The following is a 21,571-nucleotide window of genomic DNA, read 5'->3' as shown; positions in this document are numbered from 1 at the left end:
ACCTGGTTGTTTTCCTAAACAGAGTGCTTTTAAAGCTTAAACCTAATCAATCTGCTGCAATTTGGTAATTAACATTAATCTGTTTCAACTTATTACAAACCTAGGTCCTGAGTTGGAAAAATTATCTGAAGTGACTCAAAAACCTTTGATCTTGATCTGAATGCATTTTGTTCTTCGTTGCACCCTTAATAAGTACAGTGGTGGATACATACATGTGCTTAGGTGGAGGACTTCAAGGCAGGAGAGCTGCATTTTGAGAAAAATAATTTTAAAGACAGACATTTAAACTCTATCCATAAAATTTAAATAAGATCATTTTTAAAACATTCCTTTATTATTTCTAAGTATGACAATGCTTCCAAATGATCATCCCCACAAAGAAACAGAATCATCAGCCAGGACCATTAAAGTTTTTATTTTCTTTTATCGTTTACAATTTTTGTGGTTCTTTATTCATTATTGTCAATCCTTTTGGCAAACATTAGTGCTCACGATGTTCTGTACAGTCCGGTCCCACAATGCAGATTTGTTGTGAACAGGAATGAGGCAAGGGCCAGGTGGGGTCCAGGCTTTTACAATTTGTCCAGGTAGTTGTCCAAGGCTGGGATACCTTCCTTCAGACCCTTGCGTTTGCGCGTGTCGGCAACGACAATACCGGGTTTGGATGTAGGGTCCATTGGGTCTCCCGGGAGGATCTGCCAGTGGTCAAACACACACTGTGGGAAGGCCTGGCCACCAGTGTTGGAACGAAGGTCAGCTGTGAAACCTGGGAATGAAAAGAGAAAATCAAGTTTAAACACCTTCCTGCTGGTCTCTATTAAATGACAGGGTGAAAAAAAAGGTTAAGCAAAAAGTGACTGTCAAGACTTGTTTCCTCCTCTGATCTTTCAATATCACATGCAAGCTAAAATGAACTACTCTGGGTTTGAACAACAGCAAATATGCTGTTGTAAACAAAAAGAATCACTAGATTGCCTTTAGTTTTCAGCTTCTCCTTTTCTCCACAATTAAATGTTTAAGAATATAAAACTGCAGGACAGATATGGATGCATGAATGTTTAATACAAAGTACTTGTATAAAACTACCTGTGTTGGCAAAATTACTTTATACTTCTGGTGATAAAAACTTTAATCTGCTGCTATAAGTATCTCTGTAGAAGTTTAGTTAGCAAAGTACTTTCTTCATGCCTAAATGTTAGCTGGTCCATTATAAGCATTACAGACACTGCAACAAAAGCAGGCCATGTCGTGGTAAAATACTTTCAAATAAAAGGCAGTCCGCCAATTAAAAAAAAAAAAAAGAGCTGCACAGTTTAAATCTTAGAATACTGCGATTTGGACTGCATAACACTGAGTGAGATATAAACAGGCACCATATCAATGCCGATTTAAGACTCAAAGCTGCCTTCTTCCCTACATTTTCTCCCGGTGGATCTAATCTAAATTTAAGACAAAAATGTTTCTGTTGACTAAAACAGATGTATTGTGGCAAACCGAATCTACACTTAAGAACCTATGCTTTGCTGCTCAGCGCGGATGTCAACGTGCTTTGTTAAAAGAGGACTTACCGAATGACTCCATGACAGGCAGATAGGCCTTGGTGACATACATGGGTGTTCCTGGAACCTGGGACTCCTCAAACACATGACCACGCCTCCTATTCAACACGCCATAGATTCCACCAATTGCAGCCTCGGGACACTGCAAAGTACAAAGGAGATAGAGGATTACAGACAACAATCAAATCTGTAAAATGACAAACAAAAAAAGTCAACCATGAAATATCCATAGCACACAATTTACTCGGCCACAGTACAAAAGGCTCTTCATGCTCAGGCAAGTTTGAAAAGTACAGAAAGATTTCAGGGAAGTGGGGGTTGGGGTCTCAGAAAAACTTAAAATCACATCTCAAGTGGTACCGACCTGGATCTCCACCAAGTAGACTGGCTCCATAAGTCTGGGCTCTGCCGTGAGCTCGCATGCATACAGAGCTCTGCGAGCTGTGGGAATAATCTGACCGCCACCACGGTGAATAGCATCTGTGTGCAGGGTCACATCATGGACATCAAAGCGAATGGCACGCATGTTCTCTTCACAGAGGACACCCTTTAAGACAAAAAAAGGACACAAAGTTTAGCTAGTCATATCCACTGATCACCAGGTAGAAAGAAGAACACACAGGATCAGAACTGCAAACTATAGAGTAGTGAAAATTATAGTAAAATTAGGTAGAAGGGTCTGGGGCATTCACAACTGATGCTTTTTTGGGGGGATAACTATGATAATTGAGTGTTCGTAAGTTACAATAGTAATACGACTCTGAATATTGTATAATTTAGTTATTTTTACATTAATGTGATTGATATTATGCTGCAGCCAGTAAAATCTGCGCTCGTTACTTTACATACTGCTGGATAGCTTTTGAGTTTCCCCTACAGGTTTGATAAATGCTTGTGCTACAGTTATCATTGTCAAATTATTGATTGCATCTTATATTCTTAATCCAAATCTTCAATGACACTAGCAAGTATAGCTGGTGGAGTACTCAAGTAAAAGTACTTAGCCAAAGTAACTTAACTCAGTAATCATTGGTGGAATGCAATTAGCATTACACATCAGCAGCTTTAAAGAGTCTGCTCAGTCAAGTTGGGTTAGCCTGCAACTATGAATATTGCAAGCTATAATTTAAATCTCAAAATCTAACCACCGTTAAAATGTATGCCGTCTACACAATTCACATTAAAGACCTGGTCAGAACTAAAAGCAGTTTACAGGTATGAAGATTCTAGCTGAACTTTAAGATCAAGGCAGATTGAAATGAACAGTGGATTTTTAAGTTCTCTGGCATCTTTACCTCCTTGACGGCCCACTGGAAGCCAGCCACAACGCTGTCCTTGATCTCATTAAGGTACTGCACTCCCTTGGTCACGTCCACCAACAGGTTGGGGCCAGTTCCATCAGGTCCGAAGCACCAGATCTTTCTGGCCTCACCGACATCCCACTCAAACTTCTCAGCAAGGTAGCGGGCACGGGTCTTCAGCTCCTGGCGAGCGCAAACATCACCCTTCTCAATATCCTCTGCCAGACCTTCTTCGCAGGGACGAGCCTTCATGAAGAGACGGTTGTGCTTGTTGGGCGACTTTGACAGACACATGATATGTGATGACTGAGAGACGGTCTCTCTGTAGGACACCACTGGATCAGATTTCTAAAAAGAGAAGCGTAAATGGTGAAAAGTTAATATTTCGGAATTTTACGTTAAGCTCCTAAGTGAATTAATTTTACTTAAGCAAACAAAATGACATAAATTTGCTTTTAAATACCTTTAGTGGAATACAAGCATGGTCCTCCTCCAGATCCTTCAGACAGATCTCCAGATGCAGCTCTCCAGCTCCAGCGACGATATGTTCTCCAGACTCCTCAATTATGCACTGCACCATAGGATCAGACTTGGACAGACGCTTCAGACCCTCCACCAGCTTGGGCAGGTCGGCAGGGTTTTTGGCCTCCACAGCAACTCTCACCACAGGGCTGACACTGAACTTCATCACTCTCATGTTGTGTGCCCCCTCAAAGGTGGTGATGGTTCCAGTCTTCACAAGGTACTGGTCCACTCCAACCAGACCCACGATGTTACCACAAGGCACATCCTCAATGGGCTCAGTGTAACGGCCCATCATCAAAATGGTCCTGGTGAAGAGCAACGTAAAAGATATTTAAGACATGTCCAATATATTAGAAATTAACCTCTCATGAGCAGTTTGTGAAGACTTAATGCCAGCAGAGAAAACCAACCTCTGAATCGGCTTCAAGTAGAGGTCATCCTTCTTTCCAGGAACGAAGTTTGGTCCCATAATACGCACTTTCAGGCCAGTTGAGACACAGCCAGAGAACACACGTCCAAAGGCATAGAAGCGGCCCTTGTCAGTGGTGGGGACCATCTTTGAGATGTACATCATCAAGGGGCCCTTGGGGTCACAGCTCTTGATTGCTGGTTTAAAAAAAAAAAATTGGTTTGAGTCCAACAATGTTTACGTTGTTTAAAATCTGCTATACAAATAAACTTGACAACTATAAATTCAGGCCACATCTGACTTACAGGTCTTACTACGAGCAAAACAAATTGTTCATGTACATTTTATCTCTGACAGCCATGAGTAAAATTAAAATAAACCAGCTTCATACCCATGGCAGCCTCATCATCTGCAGGGCCTTCATAGAGCAGCTCACAACGGTACTTCTGGGCCGTGACAGGGGAAGGCAGGTGGATGGTGATCATCTGAAGGAGGGCCTCACCGGCAGGAAGCCAGCGACGCATAACAGCCTTCAGGAGTGGCTTGCCCTCCTTTTCCTTGTCCTCAGAGTCCAACTTGATGTTGAGCTTCTGGATCAACTTGGCAGCCTCTTCTTTGTTGAAATTCATGATGGCATTGAAGATCTAAAAGGAAAAAAAGTCAAAATCAGTGGACTGGACTTCAACATGGTCAAGCTAAGGATGTTAAAGCTAACCACGTTTGTGCCCTGCTCAGGCTGAAGGTTATCATCACTGGGTAATCAGGTCAAAGTGAAGAATGTTTGAGTCATCACTTGCAGGCACACACACGTGTTTATATTTCTTTAATTTTAATCACTAAGATTACCAAACAACAAAATGTACTTATTTTAATAACTGAAATATTAGGTACATTGTGCTAACAAAACTAGGCAATTAAATCAATCTTGTTACCTTAAAGATGGGGTCCAGGATAAGAGCAACAAAGGTGCGAGGGTGCTTGGTGCCATCCTGTGCAACACTATTCTTGTAGAACCTTCCATCGCTATAGTACCTGAAGTAATACAAAAGGTGTAAAGACTTGCATAAACAATTGTCAGAGAAGTGGCTACATTTGACTAAAATTCTCAATTAAAATAACTAACCCATTTGAAACCAAGGCACTTGAATATTTGTCCCCCTAGTGAGTGTGTGATGCACTCTATCCTCACACCTTTTCAAGTCCCCCAATCTTGCTTCATTTAATCAAGCTCTTAGACTCACTTATCACCCCACAGTTTCTTCATCATGTCTTCCACCTTCTTGCAGTGCTCTTCTTCTGACAGCTCGGTATTGCCCTTGGCAGCAAACTTGGCTGCGTACATCTCAGCAAACTGCTTGAGGGTGAAAGCCCAGCCATGGAGTCCAGAGCCAAAGCCAACGGTACCGATGACTGGATCAACCTTAAGAGAGTTGACAACATCACATTAGGACATGAATGCCTTTAAATATTACAAAGAGTATTACTACATACATAAATATTACATCCTATTGTTGGATGAATGTTTTGTTTGATAAACACTTTGAAAGACTGGATAATTTAAGGATTATTCTTAGCCATTAGCAGCTGCACATGGGGCAAGCAGTCTACCAACTGAGCTTAACCCAATATACGACCAAGTGTTGAGACATGACAAAAAGCTGCAGTTTACAATTTTACAATACAATGAACATAGACACTTTCTAAGCAGCTACGTGGTAAACTATTGTGCAGATAATACAAGTAGAAGATTTAACAAGAAAAGTAAAGATCAATAGTAATACCACTATGAAACATCGGTTCAGACATCCTAATAGTACTGGTATAAAAGATTTTATATCCATCTTTCCATCTGTGAATGAAAGTTACTTAAGGTCTAAACTGGTTTTAAAATAAAGGGTTCCTGTTGGACATTTTCATTCCAACAGATGATACAGCTGTGAATAAGTGATTTCAAAACTTAAGACTGACACGATGGAACTCAGGGTTTCTAATTTAGCAACATTGCTCCTCCGTTCTCACGCCTCTACCTCCCATCTCTCTAGTATTCTCTCTGTGGGAAGCCAATACATGATAAATAGCTGCAAATGAGGGAAGGTAGGATTCACATCATCATGATGAAAAGCACCCTCTCTGGGCATAGTTACACCCTAGCAACGAAATCCTCACTACTTATGGCTATTTATTGTGTCCCGTGTATTGTTGGGTATCCAGACACAATGAGGCCATGTACTTGCACTTAAAAAAGTACAAGACAGCCGCTTACCATGATGTGACCCATGGGTCCATTTTCATCCTCTCCATAAGTACAGATGATGACATTGACTGACTCAACAATACGCTGGAAGGTCTGGTAAAGGTCTTCAGGTTTCAGCTGCAGCTCAAGCAGGGCACGGTCCATCTTGTTCATCATCAGGACTGGCTTGATACGCTCACCAATGGCCTGACGAAGCACTGTCTCAGTTTGCACGCAGACACCTGGCAGGGATACAAAATGGAAAATTTAACCCAAAGCAGATGAAGTACGGATCTGAAATATACACAACACAATGCTTACCATAATGAGGATACAAACAGTATTTCAATCTTCATTTGCAAATCAGCTCAACTTTTCTATCGCACGTTTACGCATTAATGGCAGAAGAGTTATTTTGTGATGAGTCAAGTCACAAATCGATTGCATTACATTGCTGTCACTTTGATTATACTGTCAGAATATTTATATGTATCCAATAAAAAAAAAAAAGCTGTGACTGATTTGGAAATATTGAAAGTTTTCACTGCTTTTAGTCCACAAGCACAAAAACAAACAGGCTAAGAAAAAAATGCACCATTAAAAAATTGAGAAAAATTAGCTTTGGCTATGAATATATAGTAATTATTCAGCCTTACCAGACACACAGTCCACAACAACCAGGGCTCCATCAGTGACACGAAGGGCAGCCGTCACCTCAGAGGAGAAGTCAACGTGTCCTGGTGAGTCAATCAGGTTGATCAAGAAGCCACATCCATCCTTTGACTGCTTAATAAAGGTCAAATCACTCTTAGCCAGCTCGTAGAAAAGGGAAATGGCGCTGCAAGATAACGTAATCAAGTCAGATGACAATATAAAAATTCAAATGTTACTAAATTGGTTCTGTTGCATTATAACACACCCCAATACCATCTTGAGAAGAGAAAACAAAAAACACTGCAACAGTCCAACTGTAATGATACCATTATTTCTTTGGAATAGAACAAGATAAAATGTACTGTAATATCAATGCAAATACAAACATAACACTCTTTAAATGTGTTTAAGTCCATTAGCTTGTAAATACAGAAAAATAATTTCATACTTGCTAAAAAGTGAAATGAAGGACACTTGCACTACTTTGTTTCTTCAGTGGAGATGCTCAATGTATGGGCAATGCATTTACTTATTTTCAGACGAAATGAGCTGGTACTGTTAAGAATATTCTACACCCAAACCACTTGAAGTGGAAAATATATACTTACGTTGACTTGATGGTGATGCAACGTTCCTGTTCATCTTTGCGTGTATCCGTGAAGCGGGTCTCTCCAGCACGTGAAGAGGCTATGATGCCAGCCTTTGACACAAGCGAGTCCGTCAATGTTGACTTTCCATGGTCAACGTGCGCAATCACAGACATGTTACGTATGTTGGCCTTTTTGTCCATGATTTCACGGATCTGATCTACGGTAAAGTTCACCTGGGGGGGGGGGGGGGGGGGGGGGGGGGGCAAAGTCAGATTAGATTAGTAGAACAAAATCTAAAAGAACATCGTTCGTTAACGCACTTGCTCGGTATCTACCCATTTTGCATGAGGCAACTGCTGATGTAATGCGTTTGAACACTAGTCGGTCATTGTGTTTTTAAAAGTCTCATTTCAAAATCACCTGACACCAACCTCATTAGAGGCACAGTAATCTGCTGATGGCGCACCGTTTTGTTATGGACTTCCACCAGGGCGTTGTGTATCCGCCATCATCAGCTGTGACGTTTCAGTTATTTAACTTAACATGTAGCCATTTGTTGGCGTTTCTCAATTTATCAAGTAAATAACAATAGCTCATAAATTGACAATACTCTCCAGTTATCGTAAGTGCAAGTATATTCAATAATCCAAAACCCGGCATAACATGTCGGCACGAACAGGCCACGTGTACAGACTTTGACACCATGCTAAATGCTAACGTTGGCATGAAGCTAGCTAGCCGGCCACACCGGGAAACACGGAGTACCGGCAAATTATTCCTGCAACTCATTACAACCTCAGAAAGCTCGGTTGTCCAACCAACCACTGGCAATTTAACTGGATAGTACCGTCTTAATGTGTTCTAGATCTACACCGATATCATCTCAAAGTGTCCAGTGACAACAGCAGCGTATAGAAGTAAAAAGCCGCCACTGAAAAGTTGCGTTAGCTATCAATGCCAAGACGACGCTAACGTTAGCCACAACCTTCACAAAATGGGTCGGCCAGCATATTTTATTTTCAAACAACAATAACAGCTATATTTGGGGTAAAGGAGCAAACAACTTTCTAAATAAGATATGGTTATCTGGAACTGAACAGCTCCGTTCGGCTACCGGCACAGATGACATAATGGCTGCCATTTTGATCAAAGCACTATTCATAGGGCTGACATGTATGTTTCACAGCATCTGTAAAATGCCGTTACGAAATACAGTAATATAGACGATGTGGACACAGTTTGTGCTTGACCATTGATACATGGGTAGGAAAAATCAGATAAACTTACCATTTTGACGGATGGTTTTGGATTCGCTTAGTCGAGAAAAGAGACAGGAAGTTTTACACTGCCCACCTCACGAGGGCATAGGCAGGGAAGAGGCCGCTGACGTCAGAAAACAGGGCTTTATACCACATGCGTCATACGCATGTGCGTCTTTACGTATTAATGTTGCGCTTGGAATCGCTTCTGCTTCTGCGCACACACTTAATTTTACCCCTTTACTACTTTTTTATATCATGCGACACAGCCGCATATCTATAGCATATTCTATATAGAAAAGAGATGCTAAGATGGACATGTATTAATTATTATTAACCAATAATATACACTATTATTCTTAATGCAGTCATTGTGCAAAATGAATACTTCTAAAGTTTGTTCTTCAAGTAGCCTTTATTTTGATGCTAATAGGCCTACTTCAGTTCTTTGATTGAAGCTAGAGTGCTGATTACGTGTTGCCAAATTGTAGTATAATGACTGAGCAGAAAAGCTTTTCATATAGTATGGACCATAATATATTTTGTGTGCAACACAACAACTCAAACGTGTCAGGAATTACATGCTTGTATCATGCTATCTTTTCTTTTTTAACATTTACTACACCTGCTCTGTAGTAAATCCCTGCAATCAGTTCTATAAAGCAAACATAAATCAAAGCACTTTGAAAACATACAATCTTGCGTTATTATCAGCTTGGATACATTTTGAAGACATACATTTGAAAGGAAAACTCTAGCCCAAGTCATCTCTTATCATTTAAGGCCATGGGATTGGGAAGTGGTCCAAAAAAGTAGTAGTAACATACTGTATATTAATGGTGTGTTGGACTGAATCTATCACTAGCAGGCCATAGTGCCTGATTATCCAGCAGATGGTGCCCAAGCTTCACTTACAGAAACTCCAGCAGTCATTACACCAGTCCTTGAAAACACAGATGTAACCCAGCTGATGATCATTTCACCGATACATTGATTATGTTGTACTTACAGAGATGCTTTAGAGACTATAAGACTATTTTACGTTCTGGAATTAAAGCACCATTAATCTCCAAATATCCAAACCTAACTTAAAACACACATTTGGTTGCCTACATTTACCTTCTTTGTTGATTTTAGTGAACCCTGTGTGCATTAAGGATTTCCAACTGAGTGTCTCTCAAGTACATCTGCAGAGACTCAAAGACATGGGAGAAATAAGAAACTATATAAGCTGTGTCAGAGCTAACAGTCTGGTAGAGAGGAAACTGATTTAGTAGTGAAGTCAAGAATCTCAATTCCGTGACCATTCTCTGGCTAAGATGTTATGATGATTGATTTGACTTATATGGACCTTTTATAAAAAATGTAGCCCCAGGGTCCCTCACAAAAATCCTGAGATTTTTTGCCAGAGGGCCAAATCCAAGGTGGCCGCTGGCGCCATCTGGAAAAATGAACTTTTGAACCTAAGAACCTAGAATCATGTATATGAAGACACTTTTTTTTTAAATTATGTTGACCAAAAGGATTCCAATTCTTTCAGTTTGACACATTTATGACACCATTTTAACCCAGAAATCCAAGATGGCCGCCACCCAGTTGAGTGAAATTTGTATTTTTGAACCCTGTGATTTTTGTGAGGGACCTGGGGTCACAGAATTGAGATTCTTGACCTAACTACTAGCTGCTTTTCTGTTTGCCTTCATAAGACGTGTTTGTTTGTTGTTTTGTTGTTTTAAACTCTCAATAGCGATGAACAAAGGGAACATAAATATCCACAAAAGATCTAAGAAAATATGGTGTTGGATTTCCTTTAACTCAAAAATAAAAAATACATTCAAAAAGGTTAATGTGCATCTGACATTGTATTTAAAGCTAAAATCCATGTTTGTAGACTTTTTATGTGAGTTTGACACCTCAGCTGTGCTTCTTGAGTAATGAATTTATTGACTGACTGGAGGCTGCAAAAAAGGAACCCTGTCGAAGACCTTCTCCTCTATCTCTTCTCACAACAGACAGACTTATATTCAATGGAAGCCTCCATTACTGTAGACGTCACTGTTAACCTGCATAATACGCAAGGACACATGCATGAGACCTTGAGTATAACGTGCTGGTATAATATAATATTAAAAATAAATTAAATTAATTTGAAACTTCTTGTAAGTTCTTCAGATGGCTCATTGTTTTCATGACGTATTATTGCATCTGTGCAGCATTTAAAAATCATGCTACACAGGAAAAGATGGATGGGAAAGGAATACAAGATGACGCCAATCCTCATTTCTTTACAGGTGAACCGTTCACTCCTCCCCATCTCCATTCACACCAGTCTTAACGTGATTAATTCTAAGAGCATGCAAGTGTCACCAAAGCTCTCTGTGAAGAGCATTAAATCATTTCACCGAGGTGGGGGGTTGGTGGGTGCATCATGACACAATTAGAAAACAATTTGGCCTAACATGGACACAGACACGCGGCATGCTCAAAAAACACAGGCCCAGTAAATTGAACAAATTTGACAGAGCTAAATACCAGTAAGGTAAACTGTGTAAAATGTTCTCATTTAACTCTATCACACCTGATCTGCTCGTGTAGCCCTGTGCTGTGGCTCTCTGCGTGCTGTCATTTCTGACGACACTCATGCAGGATGATTGACAGGGAGGAATGGCACGCTGCTCAGTCTGAGTAATTGACTATGGATTGAAATGACACCAGACTTTTATAGGGGTATGATTTCTCCAACAGCAGCAGCTTTCCCTGGGATTTTGTCTTTTTAAAAGTTGGCGAGCTTACTTTAAAAACAGTGCATGAAGTGCTGATGCTTTGTGTGGACAGAAAGAAAGAGAAGTGTGACGTAATGGCTTTGCTTCAGTCTGATCCTCAAGAATGAAGCCCCGAAACTCCTCAACATCTGTGATGTATGGAGAGTCTCTCTCTCTCTCTCTCTCTCTCTCCTCTGTCTCGCTTGATCCTTGTCCTCATTTACTCTTCAGAGCAAGGGAATTGAATTGGTTTAACAAAAAACAATTCGGAGAGCATTATATATACTTATTTGTTATAAAGATATTCAAAAAAGGAGGAAAATATTGTTGTTACAGTCGTGCTGTGCTAGAAGCATTTTGCTGATCTGGCACAGACACACAAGCAGACAAGTGCATAGGACACTCAGGCTTTTGCAAAATAAATCATTTCACCATAACCTGTTCTTTTGGATGTTTGCACAATAAACCTCTGCTGTCCTTTTTGTCTGCGTAAGACAATCACATTTTTCTCATTTTCAGGAGGATAGAGTCAGAAAAATGTACACATGGCCTGTTTGAACTGTAATGATGTTGTGTTTCTGGAAAGAACCATCTGCCACTTTACAACAGTGTCTTTTATTTTGAAAGATAATTGCATATATGTGTGTCCTTGTTGCCGTGTGTATGCAATTTCAGTAAAGCAGCCGCCATGGTAGGGACTTGTCAATCACAGGGTAGCCACACCTTAAAGCAAACCCTGCTTTAACGTCAACTTTATTCCAAATGAGACTATTGTGAACATCACGCTGTTTTAAAGAACTAGTGATTGAGACCATAAACTCTGCATAAATGTTTACTGAGATAATAAATCAAGATGGAAGTGGGTCATTTTTCACATCTGGTTTCATACAATTGGGCTGCATTTTGGATTTCCTGTATATAGTTTATGTATAAAGGAAGCATTTACAAAACATTACGTGAAGAAATTATTGTACCATTTTATTATAAGGCTTAAAAGATGTAAGTAATGGCTTCATTATTTATTATAAAGCCGTGAATAAGGCTTGAGTTTATGTGGTTTTCCAAAATGTATCTGGTTGGTTTAACAATATCCTCCCCAAGCATAGGTTGCTTTGTGTTTAAGCAAGCTCCTTTTTCCTCCTGAAAGAGTCTTACAATTACATTATTGTCCATTTTACACAAGAAAAAGGTTACAGGGCATCAACTGCAGACTAAAAGGGCTGTTAACAGGTGAATGGATTTTGTAATGGGGTCTTCTTGATGAGATAAATTGCTAAAGTCAAAGCAGGTTATACACCAGCCAACAGGACTTTTCACTTTCACCTTTGCAACCCAGAGTCATAGCCATTTATTACTGAAAGGCTGTATAAGAACAGTGAATACATGATTTGCAATGCACTATAATGTAAATAAGCAGATTTAAAGGGCCAGTTGGCTAATTTTCAGCCTCAGTCCTATCATGCTGTTATGAGGAGCTAATGCCATTATGGTAGGAAAAAATGCAATTTGGCTCTGTGCCTTTGGAGGATGCTATCTGCTTCTCCAATGGGCTCTGGAAATATTCCACCAGACTATGTAAAACAAGTCATCTGGCAGAGGCCAGGGAGCTTGCTAAACTACACTTCCTCATTCTAGGAGGCCCGCCTCCGATGTCATGTCTTGTTCAACATAGGGTCTCTACCGCTCTGAGCCATCAATGTCCTTGACTGGAAAACATATTTCACTCCAGTATCTCTCGCTGGGCCGTTCCTTTCAGAGGGAGGGGCGCAATGCAATGCTGGGTGTTGTAGGAATGTAGAATGGGCGAAACGATGAGCTGTTTGTACAACTTTCTCCACAGCTATGGCGCCAATTTCAAATATTATTACTTCTATGGATTACAGAGAACACCAGCTTTGACTGACAGTGGCTTTTTCCAGGGGTGAATCGCTCCTTTAAAGTCGAGCTGAAACGGCATTTCGAGAGTATCTTGCTTCCGTATCGTGAAGTATTTCCGAGTGAAACAGGACGTGCAGGCGGGACATATCATTAGAGGGATTTGATTTGATTGTTGAGAAGTGGGCGTAGACAGACGTTTTCCACAGTGCAGTAGCTAGCTAACTGACCGAGCGTTCTTGGTGCTCTGCGGCTAAATGTTGCTGATTGATTGGTTGAAATTGTTTGGTGCTAACTTTCATAAGCACGCATGAAATTTAGTTTTACCGGAAGAAAAAATAATCGGATTTTGATATAAGAATACGAAGAAATTGATTTTCTGTATTTTTTTGGCCTATATTGTCAAATAGATGCACAATATTACCGGGGATGTGATCTAAAAGGATTAAAATGACAATTTTTAATTTCACCTCGACTTTAAGCATTGGTCAACAACTGTAACTCAGCCATAAGCGGGGCTGGTGTATAATGTAATGAATATATACAAGATAATATTTTTAAAAAAGGATTTATAATTGTATATAACTGTACATCAATAAACTTTAAAAAATGTTGTCTTATGACATAATTACACAGTGATTTAAAGTGATTCAAAGAAGTGCAAATATAAGTGTGGACATTTGTGAGGTTGAACCAACTGAGAAGAAAACAAGCTATGGATTACATTTTTCATGTTTTTATTTTGATTGCATGAAGAATTCTCCAAATAATTGCAGCTGCCAGAGAGGAGATCACACCCCAATACACCCCCTCCCTTCTCCCATCGTGTCATGGACCGCTGCACTTGATGATTGTGGTTGCACCAGCATGTGCATCTGAAAGTGGTTGATTTACCCCCAGTGAGTCTATCACTCCAGGAATAACACGATTTCTTTAGTGCGTCTCTTGTATACATCTCTATGTTTCGATTAATTTGAACTTATTTTGATTACATGCTTTTGTTTTCATCCAAAAGTTTCCTTACCTTTCTCACCCACTGAATAAATCCCATCTTCTCCCTGTGCCTAATGCGACCAAATGTTTACTGGTTTTTACTTTTGAAAGAAGGGCTTAACCCACCATGTTCAGTTATGTGGCTGAATGAGTCAGGGCTCCTCATGGGGTTTTGTTGTGCAGATGAGGTCACAGAAGGTCCCTAAGACTGCACTGATTTGATACGTGTACCCAATTAATTTTCCAGGTCAAGAGTGAATTTTAAACCCACATGGTTAAGATGTGCACGGGAAAATGGAAATTTCAACAACTACAATTTCATGACAAGTGGGCTTCTTAATCAGCTGAGGAGGAATATTTGATTAAGTACAACTACTTGATTTAATTTGTTGTGAATCTCAATGAGTCACCGTTTCTACATAAAAAGCCAGAGGCAAACATGTTGTCATGAGTTTCTACACTGAACAAAAATATAAACGCAACACTTTTGTTTTTGCTTCCATTTTTCAAAGTAAAACAGGAAATGATCTAACCAAACAGACACAAGTGAAATACTTAACTAAACCAGACTAAATTGTGACCAGAACACAAATTAAACAAAATACAAAACTAAACGATGAGAACTCATGACAAGAGATAAAGTGACAAAGTAAAACTAGAAATACTAACTGAACACCGAAATACAAGACAAAACCAGAACTTAACTACACTGAACAAAAATATAAACGCAACACTTTTGTTTTTGCTCCCATTTTTCATGAGCTGAACTCGAAGATGGGATGGGATGTTTTCAGCTTCCAGGAATTGTGTGCAGATACTTTCAACATGGGGCCGTGCATTATCATGCTGCAACATGAGGTGATGGTCGTGGATGAATGGCACAACAATGGGCCTCAGGATCTCGTCACAGTAACTCTGTGCATTCAAAATGCCATCAATAAAATGCACCTGTGTTCGTTGTCCATAACATACGCCTGCCCATACCATAACCCCACCGCCACCATGGGCCACTCAATTCACAACGTTGACATCAGCAAACCGCTCACCCACACGACGCCTTACATGCTGTCTGCCATCTTCCCAGTACAGTGAAAACTGGGATTCATCCGTGAAGAGAACACCTCTCCAAAGTGCCAGACGCCATCGAATGTGAGCATTTGCCCACTCAAGTCGGTTATGACGGCGAACTGCAGTCAGGTCAAGACCCCGATGAGGATGACGAGCATGCGGATGAGCTTCCCTGAGACGGTTTCTGACAGTTTGTGCAGAAATTCTTTGGTTATGCAAATCGATTGTTGCAGCAGCTCTCTGGGTGGGTGGTCACAGACGATCTTGGAGGTGAAGATGCTGGATGTGGAGGTCCTGGGCTGGTGTGGTTACACGTGGTCTGCGGTTGTGAGGCCGGTTGGATGTACTGCCAAATTCTCTGAAACGCCTTTGGAGACGGCTTATGGTAGAGAAATGAACATTCAATTCACGGGCAGCTCTGGTGGACATTCCTGCAGTCAGCATGCCAATTGCACGCTCCCTCAAAACTTGCGACAACTGTGGCATTTTAGAGTGGCCTTTTATTGTGGCCAGCCTAAGGCACACCTGTGCAATAATCATGCTGTCTAATCAGCATCTTGATATGCCACACCTGTGAGGTGGATGGATTATCTCGGCAAAGGAGAAGTGCTCACTAACACAGATTTAGACAAATTTGTGAGCAATATTTGAGAGAAATATTCCTTTTGTGTACATAGAAAAAGTCTTAGATCTTCGAGTTCAGCTCATGAAAAATGGGAGCAAAAACAAAAGTGTTGCGTTTACATTTTTGTTCAGTGTAGTTAAGTTCTGGTTTTGTCTTGTATTTTGGTGTTAGTATTTCTAGTTTTACTTTGTCACTTTATCTCTTGTCATGAGTTCTCATCGTTTAGTTTTGTATTTTGTTTAATTTGTGTTCTGGTCACAATTTAGTCTGGTTTAGTTAAGTATTTCACTTGTGTCTGTTTGGTTAGATCATTTCCTGTTTTACTTTGACGCCTTGCCTCTTGTGATATCCACTTCCTGCCTTTATGTGTTTCCCGCTTGTTTGATTGTGTGCCCTGCCCTGATTGTTTTCACCTGCCCTTGATTGTCTCACCTGTGTCTGATTAGCCTCACCTCTTAAGTTTATTTAGTCTCTGTGCTCCCTTGGCTCTGTGCTGGTTCATTGTCTTTGCCTGTGTATTATTTTGGATTTTTGATTACCCGTCTCCTTGTGTTTTCTCCTGTTTTTGTTGGATTTTCAGTTAGACTTTTGTTTTCCCGGGTTCTGTGGAAGGAAGCTTAGACCTTTTGTCTATTGCTGGTGTTAATACTTTGTTTTTACCTTTTGTTTATTAAATCATATATCTAGTCTGCATCTGAGTCCTCGCCTTTTTGTGAACATTGAACCGTGACATATGTGCCTCACATACTGGTGTGATGGCCTGGAAGCTCTGTGTTTCTAAAAATGGTTTCTCATAACATTTTTATGCGGATGATACCCAGCTATTCCTGTCATTCCCACCAGAGGACACTACAGCTTCGACTCGGATCACGTCATGCCTTTCCGATTTCTCTAAATAGATGAAAGAACACCACCTTCAGCTCAATCTATCCAAGACTGAGCTCCTTGTCATCCCAGCCAGTCCCTCTATGCAACCACAGATCAATATCCAGCACGGACAAACTGAACTCATACCCACAAAGTCTGCCCGGAACCTTCTAACCTTTAAAGTTCACGTTGCCTCGATTGCTCGGTCACGTCAATTTGCCCTGCACAACATCAGGAAGATCAGACCCTACCTGTCGGAGCATGCAACACAGCTGAGGGTGGATGTTGTCGATGTTGATTAGGATTTTCATGATGATGATGATATTGACCTTGTTGATGCTGATGATGATTATTATATAAAAATATAACCTATACACTGCCTGTTGGCACCAGTGTCCGATCGCACTTGAAGCTGTTTTTTGGCACTTACTGACTTCGTTCCCTCCTGTCTTGATCGTTGCTTGGGTTGTATTAACTCTCAGATGTGCGTTCCTTTGGACAAAAGCATCTGCTAAATGAAATTGTAACATTGTAAAAAGATAATTAATATAACTAATTCAGAGATCATTCACAGCAGTGAATACATCATTTATACACACGGTTTGTTTCTACCAATAGTTTAAGACCTAAAAACAAGACAAATGAGCACAGTACTTGACAGCCAAGGATTGCACACTTAAATCAAAGAGCCCTCCTTCAAAGTAAACAAACTGCTGTTCATTGGGTATACTGTGCACAGACTGACAGTGGTCGAAGAGGTCAGGGGTAGTAGTAACAGTGTAGGCATATCTGCTAACTGTACAGGTAAAAGTCCTTCATTTATAATTCTCTTTAAGATACATGATTATTACCATCAAAATATACTTAAAATACCCAAGTAAAGATACTAATTATGCAGAATGCCCCAGTTTATTACGGAAATCAAAGTATTGATGCATCAGTAGTTGAGGACCAGTTTAAGACTACAGGTAAAGGTGTAAAGATTAGGTTAATTTCAACTGCTCTCTATGCTGTTGGGTAGGTTAGATCCTATCCCAGCTGTCGTTGGGCACCCCAGGCTGATTGCCAGTCAATCACAGGGCTGACACATAGAGACAGACAACCATTCATGCTCACATGCACACCTACGGGCAATTTTAGAGTCACCAATGCACGAGCATGTCTTTGGACTGTGGGAGGAAGCCGGAGTACCGGGTGGGAACCCATGCATGCAAACTCCACCTATTACGAAGCCGGGATTCGAGGAACTTTCCAGCTGTGAGGCAACAGCGTCAGCCACTGCACCACCGTACAGACCTTAATATACTGTATAATAATGATAATGAATCATATTTGATTTCATAATTACAGCTTGTATTACTATATGACGCTCCAGCATAAGTTCAGTCAGGAACACTATATTGTGCATGCTGGTTATTGCTCACTTTTATTTCCCTGCATTCATCACCATCTGTCCAGTAGCACTGCAATACAACCTCATTGTTAGCCTATCATATTGTTGCTGTCTTTTTAAATATGGCTTTTCTCCGTGTTTAACTTTATACATTCTCTTTTTACAAATACAATAAATAAAACATAACTACTTTTATCGGTATACTTGCCTCTCCTTTTCTCTCTCATGCAAGCTACTAGAGCAGCAACAGTTTGAATCACGTCACTGAAGCTCTGCAAAGTTGTGTTTCTTTCTATGAGCCGCACATAAAATTGGGACTGCAGGCTTGTCATTTTTACACCTTACCTTTACTGTAAGAAAAAATCATTTTCATTCTACCTGTGACAACTTAAGTGCAATCAATTCCTCCACTGAACCCCCAACTCAAATCGCTTATCTCAGCCCATTCACCTTTAAATGGTAACATTCATGCCTGTTTGTGCCCACCAACCCCTCTGCTCAGACAGTTAATGACTCTGCCTGTCCTCAAAATTAATTATCATGCTTGCAAAAGTATAATTTGATAAACTGATCTATATCATATTATAGATTATGACAGTTTAATAGGTGTTGCAATATTATTTGTTACACTGGTTTAATGTAAACGCCAGAGGAACCACTGTGGCCACGCATTTAAAGACAGTTTGTTATTTTGCTTTAAAAAAACGTGTATTTCATATTTTATTCCTGAAAAGTTATTTCAATCATCATCAAACATGCTGTACAACACATTTGAAAGGATCCATCTGAGCACATCTTATGACATTTCACATAAAGATTGTGAATATTTTTTACGACAAATCAGCAGAAATTTAAAAAATCCAGTGTGCTCTGCTGTTTAAAATAAAACACCACTTAGGGAGATGGATGTGAGAAAAAAACAACAGATGAGAGGATCAGTGAGAAGAGAGAAGTGAAAGAGAGGTAAAGAGGGGAAGGGATGACAGAGAAAGAAGGTGGGAGTGCAGGCAGATGAGAGTAAAATATAACAGCATGCAAACTGTTTTCCATGCAGGTCCTGGCTGCGATAAGTGTGGCGAGGGAGAGGAAACAGGTAATGGCAGCAGGTGGAAATGGTTGACAGCATGTATTTTGTCTCATTTTACTTTTTTTGTTGTTTGTTTGTGGGCAATATGTTTCTGAATGCAACCCAGCTTAAAACTACAGTTTGAACACAATCCCAAAATGACAGAGTTCTGGGCGGAAAGTTCAAGCTCTTTCAGACAGTTTTGTTCCCTCGTAATCTTTTATGGTTCATGTAATAGGGAAGTTTGATTAAGGAATATTTTTTTGAGTTCTAAAAGTGTCATTGTGATGAAGGACGAAAACAATCAAAAGCCAGCTTCAAACCAGCCTCCGGTCCAGAGGGTTGCTGGCTGCAGTGGTGGGGTTTACCATCTACTAAAAGCTGCTGACATGCTGACTGTAGGCCAGCTTTTGTTGACTCTGAAAGGAGCTTCCAGGTTATACAATGCTGTGTCAGTTGACAGCAAAGCCTGACACACCCTTCACTTTTCCTGAACCTGATTTTTTAAAGGTCTTCATGCTTGTATTTACTCTTCACAGTGGTATGAGCTTTGATACTGTTAATGCTGCTGTTTTCCATATTCTATCTAATTGTAGGGCTTCAGCTGCTCTGAAGCACCTGGACCTACCATTTCCATTTTCCATTTTCCGACATCTTGTCTATTCAAGAGTCATCCCTGCCTGATAGATTTTCAAGCAACTTTCTAAAAAGCAGAAATTAATATGCCTCAAGGTTGTGTCTTGCTCTCTTACCCTCTACTGAATGGCCACTTATTCAATAAATGTTCCTTCATGTTACTCAGTAAAAAGAGTGTTGCAGTAAACATGCAAACTATTATATGTATAAATACAAGCATAACTCTAAACAAGTCTAGGAACAAAACCTACTATGTACCGTGTTATGTCAATGCGCTATAGTAGCCAAAGTGTTGAGTCAACTGCAGTCAACGCACGGACACTTTCACGCATGAAAGAGCATCCGGGGTTTTAGTCGAAGACACACAAAACTGAGCATGCTCAATCTCGGGCTCTGTTTACTTTTCACTGACGAGACGTGTTTAACAACCGGTATCATGTCCAAAACACAACACTGTTTGTCGTAATACCTAAGTTAGTATCATGTTAGCTAGCAAAGTTATTTGAAGCTAGATAACCGACATACACACTCAGATAGTATTTTGGTAGTTAGTGAGCATGCTAAGGTTAGCCAACTAGCTCTAACATGACAGCTTAGCTTGTTAGCTTGCCAGGTTACAGCTAGCTAGCTAACCTTAGCCTAGGCAGATAATGCAACAATATTGGCTAATCGAAAACAATCGGTATACACATTTGCTTTGTTCTGATACATAATTTAATGTTGGCCAAAATCAACACCGTTTGTCGTGTTAGCTGGCAAAGTTATTTGTCAAACTAGATAACTGACATACACACTCAGATAGTATTTTGGTAATCATAACGTTAGCAAGCATGCTAAGGTTAGCCAACTAGCTGTAATGTAAATACACTACATGAATCTGGCATTGTGCTTCGTAACCAAACGGCAAATTATGCCGGCAAACCAGCAAATCATCATAAGCATTAGCTAACATTAGCCAGCTAAAACCACAATATCACAATGATAGATATTTCACATGCTTTGCGGCGATGTTAGCAGCTTAGCAAGAAAGTCAGTTGTGGGTCTGTTTTGATCCCCAAAAGCAATCGAAGGTCTCCATAATTCACATGCCCTGCCGATGTTGACTCTAGTTTTCCCCTAACGTCGGTCACATTCCTGTTTGCCCAGACGAGCTTCACAGGATAAAACTTTTTGGTTTTTTATTCTTGTGTGTAGTTTGTGTTGGTGTTGTTGTGGGTGCCAGTCGTTTGTTGGCATTATCTGTCTCCATTTCACAGCTTAGGCTGTTTCGTGTTGCACACTGTCGACTGTAGGGTTTGAGAATGAGCTCTCGGCACCGAGGCAAGGTACTCGGGAGCGCGCAGATACGTCACATCCTCTTCTTTTCGTGGGTAAACCGGCCCGAGTGCTTAACATAGGAATCAGCGCACAGGCTGTTACAGGCAATGGAGGAAGTTGGGGAATTCAATCTCAATTTTTCAGTTCCTTTACTATCTCTTCACACATTGGCAATATAAAATGATTAATACACGTAAAATCTTACACAGTGCACCTTTATTTCTAATTCTAGTTATCTTAAGTATCGCAATGATTCATTTCTAATCTCCTTTTTTCTGATCTAAGATTTGGCTGGACCCCTGAAAGTTCAATTGAAAGGGCCTATCCCAAATGTTATTTAAATGAACGCATGCACCCTCTCTCTCAACATGACCCCAAACATAAACATAAACACATACATGTACAGGCACCTCAAGGAGGAGAATGGGTTGTATTATGC

At 40.3% G+C, this 21,571-nt stretch overlaps 1 protein-coding gene and 1 non-coding gene across 2 annotated transcripts; both read right to left on the bottom strand.

Annotated features, from left to right (window-relative positions):
• Positions 1-399: 399 nt before the first annotated feature.
• On the bottom strand, positions 400-8,644 carry LOC138606921 (elongation factor 2b-like). Its single transcript, XM_069679397.1, has 13 exons — positions 8,559-8,644; positions 7,290-7,504; positions 6,684-6,865; positions 6,058-6,269; positions 5,036-5,214; positions 4,727-4,826; positions 4,186-4,438; positions 3,796-3,991; positions 3,324-3,690; positions 2,855-3,208; positions 1,924-2,106; positions 1,569-1,701; positions 400-766 (listed from the first exon to the last, which is right to left on the bottom strand). The coding sequence occupies exons 1-13, from the start codon at positions 8,559-8,561 to the stop codon at positions 573-575; spliced, it is 2,571 nt and encodes an 856-aa protein (XP_069535498.1). The 5' UTR covers positions 8,562-8,644; the 3' UTR covers positions 400-572.
• LOC138608066 (small nucleolar RNA SNORD37) lies at positions 4,524-4,591 on the bottom strand. Its single transcript, XR_011309423.1, has one exon. It is a non-coding gene; the product is annotated as a small nucleolar RNA SNORD37 (small nucleolar RNA).
• Positions 8,645-21,571: the final 12,927 nt, after the last annotated feature.

Source organism: Semicossyphus pulcher, unplaced genomic scaffold, assembly GCF_022749685.1.
Source record: "Semicossyphus pulcher isolate SPU_LCO1_2020_fin unplaced genomic scaffold, fSemPul1.0.p SCAF_4, whole genome shotgun sequence".
In the NCBI taxonomy this organism is placed as follows: Eukaryota; Metazoa; Chordata; class Actinopteri; order Labriformes; family Labridae; genus Semicossyphus; species Semicossyphus pulcher.
Note: the sequence above shows the minus strand (reverse complement) of the source record. Positions and strands in the feature narration are given on the sequence as shown.